This window comes from Leptodactylus fuscus, chromosome 5 (genome assembly GCF_031893055.1).
Source record: "Leptodactylus fuscus isolate aLepFus1 chromosome 5, aLepFus1.hap2, whole genome shotgun sequence".
Classification (NCBI taxonomy): domain Eukaryota; kingdom Metazoa; phylum Chordata; class Amphibia; order Anura; family Leptodactylidae; genus Leptodactylus; species Leptodactylus fuscus.
The window spans coordinates 104,768,715-104,779,952 of record NC_134269.1 but is presented as its reverse complement, the minus strand read 5'-3'; the positions used below and the strand labels follow the sequence as shown (position 1 = coordinate 104,779,952).

At 42.8% G+C, this 11,238-nt stretch overlaps 1 protein-coding gene across 1 annotated transcript in view; it reads left to right on the top strand.

The window, feature by feature from the left end:
- Nucleotides 1-5,955: 5,955 nt before the first annotated feature.
- Nucleotides 5,956-11,238, top strand: part of MKLN1 (muskelin 1) — a 39,925-nt gene continuing 34,642 nt past the window's right edge. The window contains exon 1 of the mRNA XM_075273945.1: nucleotides 5,956-6,036. Within this exon, the coding sequence (XP_075130046.1) occupies nucleotides 5,963-6,036 (74 nt within the window). The 5' untranslated portion in view covers nucleotides 5,956-5,962. The remainder of the gene's footprint in view (nucleotides 6,037-11,238) is intronic.

Genomic DNA, 11,238 nt, shown 5'->3' with positions numbered 1-11,238 from the left:
ACCCGTAGGCAGGGCCTAGCTAGCCACCGTAGTGCCAGGGATAGTCTCCTTCCCCTGTCTCCTTAGCGGTGCAATCTGCAGCCCGGAATCTGGGTCTGGACTCAGACACGAACGTAACAGTTGCTTCTCAGCCAAGGCAATCGGCTCTCTCACAGTCTTGCCTAAAAACACAGCCATGAATAAAGAATGGTACCAGAATGTCATCCAAGATCAACTTCTCCCAACCGTCCAAGAGCAGTTTGGCGATCAACAATGCCTTTTCCAGCATGATGGAGCACCTTGCCATAAAGCAAAGGTGATAACTAAATGGCTCAGGGAACAAAACATAAGAGATTTTGGGTCCATGGCCTTGAAACTCCCCAGATCTTAATCCCATTGAGAACTTGTGGTCAATCATCAAGAGACGGGTGAACAAACAAAAACCTACTAATTCTGACAAAATGCAAGCATTTGATTGTGCAGGAATGGACTGCTATCAGTCAGGATTTGGTCCAGAAGTTGATTGAGAGCATGCCAGGGAGAATTGCAGAGGTCCTGAAGAAAAAGGGTCAACACTGCAAATATTGACTTGCTGCATTAACTCATTCTAACTGTCAATATAAGCTTTTGTTACTCATAATATGATTGCAATTATATTTCTGTATGTGATAAAAACATCTGACGCTGGGTTCACACCTGCGTTCATGTCTCCGTGCATGGCAGAAGACGGAAACCATAGACCGGGTCCGGCCGTGCGCGGTGGTGAGCGTTTTAGGCTCTCCGCCACGAAACCGGATTTTTTTTATCCGGACACAGAGTACTGCATGTCCGACTCTGTGTCCGGATTATAAAACCCGGTTTCGCGGCGGAGAGTGCAAAACGCTCACCGCCGCACACGGCCGGACATCTCTCTCACCCATTCAAATGAATGGGTGAGAGAGACTCCTGCAGGTTTCCGTCTCCTGCCTCTGTTTTAGGCAGGAAACGGAAACCTGAACTACGGAGAGGGCGACGCAGATGTGAACGAGCCCTGACAAACACACATAAAACCCAGAGGGCAGCAGATCATGTGAAAATATAAGATTTGTGTCATTCTCAAAACTTTTGGCCATGACTGTAGATAGTCTGCAAAGAGGGAAGGATTTTAATATTCTCCTGCCCCTGTCACTCCAGATGGATGTTACTTCCTTGAATTCTGCCACAATACGGACCACAGCACCTAAGTCGTTTAATAAAAAAAAAAAGAAGTAAAAATAGACTTTTTTCCTTTGTTAATTAACCCCCCCCCAAAAAAAAATACAATTGGTATGAACACATCCGTAACAACCCCTATAATACAATTAGCATGGCATTTATTCTACATGATAAATGCCACAAAACATAGAATTCAGATGCCAAATTTCATATTTTCTGTTAAAAAATTAAAAATAATAAAAACAGATCAAAAAGTATTATGTACCCACAAAATATAAACTCTCGCAAAGCAACACTGATATAAAATTTAAAAAGTTATGAAAGTTGGAATGCAAAGTTGGATAAAATGTTACTACTAATGTAAATCTGCAATAAAAAAGTGACATTTTCAGGAGTGTTTTTGCAATGTTAATGTGACTTTCAACAAACTTTACATAAATAAATCATATAATATGTGTAAATGAGGAGTAATGCTATATCTAATGTCAGAGTCTGGGGTTGCTATGGTCTGAGACTTGTCAGGATCCCAGCTATGACTTTCTTATTGTCGCTGGGTTATCAGGCAGGGATACTACATGTCTCAGAAGATATCCCGGCCACAATAAAGAAATCATGGCTGATTTTCTGACCTTGTTGGTGTGGACCATCACCTGTCCAACTGGATCCTAGACTACCTGCCAACCCACCCTCAGTATGTGAGAGCCCAGGACTGTGTGTCTGACACTGTGATCTGTAGTACGGAGGCACCACAAGGTACAGTTCTTGCCCCATTTCTCTTCACACTGTACACTTCTGACTTTAGGCACAACTCCTCCAGCTGTTACTTACAGAAGTACTCCGATGACTCTGCTATAGTAGGCCTTATCACTGCTGGTGACGATAGGGAATACACAGACTTAAACCGGGATTTTGTTGAATGGTGCCAGTGGAACCAGCTCAGGATTAATGCTGGGAAGACCAAGGAGATGGTGGTGGACTTTAGTAAACAGAGAAGTGCTCCGATCCTGGTGGAGATCCAAGGGACATGCATTACGATAGTCAGGACCTATAAGTATCTGGGCGTGCTCCTCAATAATAAACTAGACTGGGTTTATCACCTGGAGGCGCTGCACAGAAAGGGCCACAGCAGACTCTACCTGCTCAGGAAGCTGAGGGTCTTCGGATTCCAGGGGGCACTTCTTAGGGCTTTCTTCAACTCTGTGGTCGCTTCAGCCATCTTTTTCTGTGTGGCCTGCTGGGGGAGCAGTATATCAACCAGGGACAGAAATAGACTTGACAGGCTGATCAGGAGGGCCAGCTCTGTCCTGGGGAGCCCCTTGGACCCAGTACAGGTGGTGGGTGACAGAAGGATACTGTCTGTGGTGACCTCCATGCGGGAGAACAAATCCCACCCCATGTATGGGACCCTGATGGGACTTGGCAGCACTGTAAGTGACCGTCTGCTTCACCCCAAGTGTGAGGAGCGCTATCGCAGGTCCTTCCTTCCAACCGCGACCAGGCTGTATAATCTACATCAGACCAAGCGAAGATCACTCCGCACAGAGAACTAATGATTATGACGATGACCATGAAGTCCTCCTTCTTTCTCTTCCGTTCCTTAGCTGCTATGGACTCCTAGTATATCTTCTCTTCTCAGCATATGTGTGTCTACTTCTGTAATATATTACTGTGTATTATCCTGTATCTGTATTACTATGCTGCTGTAACATGCTGAAATTTCCCCACTGTGGGACTATTAAAGGATTATCTTAGAAAGTTTCTGCATTGGTGGTCGTATCCATGGCAACCGATCAAGATAACAGACTGTCACCACTAAGAAAGTTAGAGAAAATCTTTAAAACTCTGCAGAATTTTTAATTACTTATATATGCAAAAAATGTTTAACTTTTAATTATCTACAAATTTAAAAATAATTATGTAGATGGGAATACCCCTTTTAAGGACACCCACGGACAGTAAAAGAATGCACCCGATATCCATTTAAATCAATGCAGTGTCCGCGCTGCGTTTTTTTCCGCAAAGTGGGCATGGGATTCGCATAAATCCCATTCCCTTTGCTTGCACTGTAAAACGCCGCGATTTTTCCCGCAGCGTTTCCACTGCGGGCAAATTGCGGCGTTTATGGCCCGTGGGGCCCCGGCCTTAACGCTGAGGCCCCACATTGCGGAAACGCAGCTTTTTTTTGTTGCAGATTTTGCTGCTGTTTTTTGAGCCAAAGCCAAGAATGGCTGCAAATGGAAAGGGAAATATACAGGAAGTTCTTATACTTCTCTCTTCTGCTCTATCCACTCTTGGTTTTGGCTCAAAAAACCACAACAAAATCTGCAACAAAAAAAAGCTGCATTTCTGCAATGTGGGGCTTCAGCCTTAGGGCCCATTCACACGGAGTAAACGCGCGTGTATTTCGGCAAAATACACGTGTAAAAATAAAACTCCCATTGACTTCAGTGACATTTTTTTACACGTATAAAAAAACACATCAACATACACGTGTAAAATGTCATTGAAGTCGATGGGAGTCTTATTTTTCATGTGTATTTTTTACACGTGTATTTTGCCGAAATACATGCGCGTTTACTCCGTGTGAATGGACCCTAAGGGTGCATTCACACTACGTTTCCTGAAGCTTATTCTGAACGTAAAACATGTTCAGAATAAGCGGCGTATAAAGCAGCTCCATTCATTTCTATGGGAGCCGGCATACGAGCGCTCCCCATAGAAATGAATGGGCTGCTTCTTTCACTACGAGCACTCCCATTGAAGTGAATGGAAAGTGCCCGTGTGTACGGCAAGCTCTGCTCATGCCGAGCCGTACACGCAGCGCTTCCCATTCACTTCAATGGGAGTGCTCGTACTGAAAGAAGCAGCCCATTCATTTCTATGGGGAGCGCTCGTATGCCGGCTCCCATAGAAATGAATGGAGCTGCTTTATACGCCGCTTATTCTGAACATGTTTTACGTTCAGAATAAGCTGCCGTATACGTAGTGTGAATGCACCCTAAGGGTACATTCACACTGAGTAAACGCTAGCTTATTATGTAGAGTAAAATTACACTTGTAAATTTTGCTATCCCATTGACTTCAATGACATTTTACAGGCGTATTTTTACAGGCGTATTTTTTACAGGCGTATTTTTTACAGGCGTATTTTTACACTTGTAAAAAAATATCATTGAAGTCAATGGGATAGCAAAATTTACAAGTGTAATTTTACTCTACAAAATAAGCTAGCGTTTACTCAGTGTGAATGCACCCTTAGGGTGCATTCACACTGAGTAAACGCTAGCTTATTCTGAACGTAAAACACGTTCAGAATAAGCGGCGTCTAAAGCAGCTCCATTCATTTCTATGGGAGCGGGGATACGAGCGCTCCCCATAGAAATGAATGGGCTGCTTCTTTCACTCCGTGCAGTCCCATTGAAGTGAATGGGGAGTGCTGGCGTGTACGCTCCGGCATGAGCAGAGCTTGCTGTATACGCCGGCACTCCCCATTCACTTCAATGGGACTGCACGGAGTGAAAGAAGCAGCCCATTCATTTCTATGGGGAGCGCTCGTATCCCCGCTCCCATAGAAATGAATGGAGCTGCTTTAGACGCCGCTTATTCTGAACGTGTTTTACGTTCAGAATAAGCTAGCGTTTACTCAGTGTGAATTCACCCTTAGGGTGCATTCACACTACGTAACGCCGGGCGTGTATGAGAGCCGTACACGCCGGCGTTATAGCAGACTGCCGAACACTTCCCATTCACTTCAATGGGAGCGCTCGTAACAGCGGCGTTTACGAGCGCTCCCATTGAAGTGAATGGGAAGTGCTCGGCAGCCCTGCTGTAACGCCGGCGTGTACGGCTCTCATACACGCCCGGCGTTACGTAGTGTGAATGCACCCTTAGAATGTAAACCATTACTACAACTGTCTTTCGTGTATAAATTTAGGGGGTTTTTTTGGTACAAGATTTGTTTTTTATTCATACCATTTTGTTATACATCCTACATGTTGTTTACTTTTTATTCCACTTTTTGGGAGGTAAATAACGATTTGGCTATTTTGATATTTTTCTCATCATATGGTAACTTTATTTATAGTTTGGGCATTTGCAGACACGGGGTTGGTCCAGCAGGTGGCGCTGCGTCGGCTCTGGAGCTTTAGCTGTAGTGTATAGTAAACTCCATCTGGCGGCCCATCACATAACGCGCCCGGGCCTCGGCATGTTCTAGTGTTGTATTCCAGAAATATAAGTCCTATAGTACAGGAGTTTGCCTCTATGTTATCACACTAACCGGCCTGGTATGAAGTGGAGCCAGTAGATGGCGGGTCATACTAACAGACACGGGAGGCAGCGCCACCTACTGGCTCCGCCGTATACCAGGCAGCGCCTGACCTTTATTCCATTCTAGCATTTACCTTGTGTAGTGCGCCCCTTTGTCAGGGATTTGGCACACGGCACATGTTTGTGGCAGACAATAGACACGGGTAGATTTGCTATCACTCCATCTATACACCCGTTTATCGGGTACCTCGCTACCTGTCTCCATATCTCATGCATTCCGTCTAATAGCCTAGCTCTGCCTAAAGGGAAGCGGGCCATGTAGATGTTCAATCACGTCTGGACAGTGTGATATCCTTACACCAGTAATGTACTAACGTGTATAGGGATGACTAGGAACGCCATGAAACCTGCACGTCCTCTCATATACACCTCATCCGTGTGATCTCCGTCACACATCCCGCCCTCCCGGTGTCTGTATCTTTAAGAGCTGAGCCCCGCCCCCTGTCTTCCTGCTGACAAGATGGCGGCGGAGAGCAGAGTGTTGTCTTATACCGTGTACAAGTGGAGCTCTTTCTCCTCTAGTTACCTTCCAGAGTGAGTACCCAGGCAGCGGGCACAGCAGCGCTCTCCTGACTGGCGCAGTGCTAGCTCCTGTGCAGCGGCCTTACCTTGTGCAGGGCGGGTGTGTGCGGGCAGAGCAGGCCTCCTGGCCACGGCGGGTGTAGTAAGGATGTGGATGTTGTGCTGACACTTGTATGGGGGCTCCTCCGTATTCCAGCCGGCTCTCATGCTCCGTGTGTGACGGTGTGTGGTCTGGGATACTGGTTACGTAATGAGGACATGGTTACTGGGGATCGGTACAATGTACGGTCAGCCATGGTGTGCACTCCTCTAGTTCCCATAAAGTCAGCCCCGGGGCTGGGGGGGGAAGGGTCCTATAGTTGTGCCCTTTCACCTGCAGGCTAGATGAAAGCTTCTTTAGGATGACTAGAAGTGTTTTACCCAATGTTGCAACTTTACTGCAAGTAGTTAAAATGTTTAGCTACTTTTTTTTAAAAACAACTTAATAGTATGTGCTTAAGATGGGTTATGTCCAGCGAGGGTCCAACTATTGAGACCCCTGCCAATTGCCTGTTTTCTGAAGCCCTTCACTGCTCCCATGGCCTTTATGCTTATAGTGGCGAGTAATAGCTTGTTACAAAATGCTTCAACAATCGGACCGCTGATAATATTACACATAAGGAAAAGTACCCCTCCCCCATTCCTCTGGTTGTACCAGACCTTTCTGAGAGATTGTTCTTGATGGTCAGGCTTACGAAAACAATGAAGCTTGCTGAGCTACTGTTTCTGTAACTCCTATAGAAGTGTATGGGATGTGATACAGCATAGAACAGTGTGATAAGTGGTTTCCCTAAATCTCCTTCACTTTAGGATTTGTGGACACTGTATGGCTCAGAGTGCTACATTGTTTTCCTAAGCCCCACCGTCTAGTAAAGTCTTCTAGGCCAGGTCATGGTCAGGTAACAAGCAGGGGTGTATAGGCTTGGGCAGGTGATACTTTGAGAAGGATGAGGGGCCTACCTTTGGGACCTGCATCTTTCAAACATCTTATGGTATATTCTGTGAAATGTTTGTGGGAGAGGCCCTTTAACTCTTTCACTGCCAAGCGTCTCTGGAAATTTTGCACCTCTAGTAGCCAGAGCAATTTTCAGTTTTGAGAGATACAAACAAACCTAAATTGCAACATTAAAAAAAAAAAAATCTTCCAACCCCCCCCCCCCCCCCATACCTATATACTTTCTTAAAGTAGACACCTGTAACATTGTCAGAATACCACTTGGTACTGTATATGAACAGGCACCTTCATGCAATTTTGATTTAAAGTGAATGTTTTATGAAAAAAATGCAAATAAAAGTATATTAGTTGCTTAAAGCGGAAACCAAACAAAAAATGATATGCACCAAACCTCCTAAAAATGAGTTCAACATATTGCAGTTCGAGTTCATACATATAACTAAGGCCTACATCCGCATGCACGTGTCCTCAGAAAATCGCCAGAACTGGAAGGAACAAAAATCTGCTTTGAAGCTGGAAATGTTAAAAAAAAAAAAAAAAAAAAGAATCATCCTATAAAATGTAGGGGTTACACACTGTGGAAAACAAGTGAACCCCTAAGCACTATATATATATATATATATATATATATATATATATATTTTTTTTAAGTAGACAACCTGAAGATTTCATAGGTCTCAATGGGTTATCCATAGCCACATCCACCTTCATGCAAGTTTGTGACAAACACAAATACTTAAAATAAAAAAATGCACTAAAACACTTGTGCTTGGACTCTCAAAAACGCTAACACAGAAGACAAGCAGGATTTTGCTGTTATTCACTAATATGTTAAAAAGCTATACTTCACCTACCAAACTGTGACACCAAAATCTATTTTTTGAGATATGAAAATATAAATATTAACTTGTATATAAAAATACAAGTTAATATTTCATATATACAACCACCTTCAAAAATTCAAATTTGCCACTAAAGTGTGGCTCAAGCAATCCCTTTCTGCAAACAAAATGTACTGTCCAAAAAAACTGCAATATGTGAGGAGTTCATATGTAAAGTTATATACACACACACACACACACACGTGTATTAGTTTACAGAAATACCAAAATTACAGAAATACCAAAATTGCAGAAATGTGCCAACCCATTTTGTGCATGCAAATTAAATAGGACTTTACATAAAAACCCCTATAAAAATTTTAGCAATCTATACATTCATCTCAAGTGATAATTGCTATTACTATTATTTTAGTGTGTAACTGATATCACTAGAGACTTATTTTACTGTAGAACGCTCAGGTATGGACAGGACAGGGATTGGGTGAAATGTAAACTTTATTGATGACTTTGTATGTGTTGTGTGTTTGCAGCTTTTTTTTGGCGCTGCACCCTGGACAATGATAAATGTCTAGGTCACAGCGCCAATAAACTTCCTGGTTATGTTCAGAGAATATAACATAAGAATACCTCACTAGTAAGGCTTGGGGGGGGGGGAGATATTATATGATCCCTCTATGTGACAATCAGACAGCAAAAGTATAGTATGCTCTCTGATAGGAGAGGGGGTAACCGGGCCAGTATGTGTTTAGCAGGTTATATCAGTGCAGTACAGAGAGGGACTCTGAGCAGTCTAGTGATCTATGATGCTAGGAGTCCCTGCATGCTGCCAGCAACAAACGGTCTGGTACTGATTATGGTATAGGACTCCTAGCAGCGTAGATAACTATTGTTAGGAGTCCCTCTCTCCACATACTGTTCAGGCTGGTAAATCCAGTCAACACAATGATCAAGTGTAATGGCTGAAACTTGGTTGTGTGTATGCAGTATAAGTATGTCTGCCTTCTCTTATCATCGGGATGTCCCCTCTCGCTAGACTTCTGTAGACCTGTGCAGTCTAGAGAGTCGTATAGCAGGGAGGCCACCTTCTTCATAGTTTTTCCTTTTTATATTCACACAGCATTGTTTCTGCATTTTTTTTTTTCTGGTATTTTTTTCATATGATGAAATCATTAGGAAAACTCCTTAAGAAAGCTATTGGTGTTAGTAGTAAAAAACCATTCAAAATAACAAGTAAAATCTAGTGAGAAATTAACCTGATAGTCATTATTTCAGTGGGAGGAGAAACAGGGAATCGGCCTCACAAGAGCAGAAAGTTCCATGTCTCTCTGATAAGGTACAAAGGTTCTTAGTCGCTTGTACTATTCATTTATGCAAGCTTGTTGAAAAGTTGGATTGTTTAATACTTTTAACCAGATGACAGCCGTGTAAATACACTGCAGTGAAACGGTTATAATAAAGATCTGTTTCCTTTATTTTTTTTTCAATATACTTACCCCACAGATGTGTCCTGTGTGCCCACCCAACACTGGTATGCTTACATCAGGTGACCTCTGGCATTTAGTATCTGTTAGTAGGACACATGGAAAGGGACCTACACGTTGCTCTGCCCAGTGAAATTGACTATAATGAGTCAGGTGACTTTTACAGCAGATTTTTTGTGTATATCTTCTAGATAACCCGACCAGTGACCTGCACTATTTTAGCATTGCATTCTTTGTGTTTTGTCTGGCACATCAGTGTCCCATGTCAAGTGACGGAGATCATTGTGGTGCAGGGAAACTGTAAAGTGGACAGAGCTCTAAATCAAAGCTGCAGCCACTTCATTTTCTGAGTTAATGGGGGGTCCCACAGCTCAACTCAGCTCTCCATAAATTATAAAGTGATAGCTTATCCTAGTGATGTGCCATTACTTTATAGGTTGGGAATAATTCTTTAGGCTGAGGCTCCACGTTGCAGAAACTCAGCTTTTTTTGCTGCAGATTTTGCTGTTTTGTTGAGCCAAAACCATAAGTTGATTGAGCAGGAGATAGAAGTTTAAGAACGTCCTATAGATTTCCCATTCCTTGCAGCCATTCTTGACTTTGGCTCAAAAAAACCTGCAGCAAAATCTAACGCTGTGTTTACGCAGCCGTTTCTCACCACCCACCGTCGGTTGATCCCCAGCTACCACATGACTTCAGACTACCACGTTTTCCTTCTCTGGACGAATGCCTGATGACGGAACCTGTTCTGGAAACGTTGCATTTTACACCAAACTTAATACTTTATACAGATACAGCTTCGGAGTGTAGTCATAAACTTTTTTTTTTTTTGGATATTATCAATCATCTTAGGTTTACCAACCGTTTTGAAACCATTTTCCAGAAAAATGTTTCCACTTAATATAGAATATAGTTTGGCCTTTTAAAGTGATTTATACAAATATAGCATTTTGATGACTGATGGTCTTTAACAAAACTGGCGGTAACCTAGACTTGACCTTGTCTGAAAGAACAAGCATTATCTGAACTGCTCTGTCTTAACAGGTAAATAGGCTGTGTAAACAGAAAAGGTTCCAAAGTTTATTGGCAAGTGGTGTTTTATTTTGTGAGTGTGATCATAAAACTATCTAGCTACAAACAACTGGCGCATTATGTCCTATATTCTGTAGTAAGGTTTTGTATAATTGCTGCACTATATTTTGGTGTCGCTTCCAGCAACTTTGAAAGCAAAACAATAGGAAACAACTAGTGCACAGTTATTGTCAGTAAGGGCAGGTTTACACCTGCGCCCGGTCTCCCGCTTTTTGGGTTTCTGTTTTCTGCCCGAGAAACCCTGACAGGAGACTGAATCCCGACAGACAGTATCCGTCTGTGAGCGTCTTCTGGTCTCCAAGGGGAAACCAGTTTTTTTGGGGTTTTTTACCGGACACAAAGTCCTGCATGTCCAATTTTGTGTCCAGTTTAAAAAAACAAAAAAACAAACCGGTTTCGCCGCAGAGAGCAGAAGACACTCACGGGCGGTCACTTTGCAAACTCATTTAAATCGATTGGCTTGTAAACTGACTGCTGGTTTCAGTCTCCTGTCCAATTTCTCAGGCAGAAGACGGAAACCTGCAAAGCGGAGACCAGGCGCTGGTGTGAACCCGCCCTAACAAATGCATGGTCATACTTCCTAGTGCAGTTCATTATAGAGAAAGGATGCATGTCTAAAGGTCCTGTTTATGTAACTTTTCAGATATGGTGGTAGTTTTGCTTTTTGAGAAAAAAAGTCACTTTTAAATATAAGAATATTGGTCTTTCATTGCGCAACATAATTACTAAAAAGTATATAAATATATTTTTTTTCACACTCCAATGCATTCATTTTAGTGAATTAAAGGGATCCTATCATACAAAC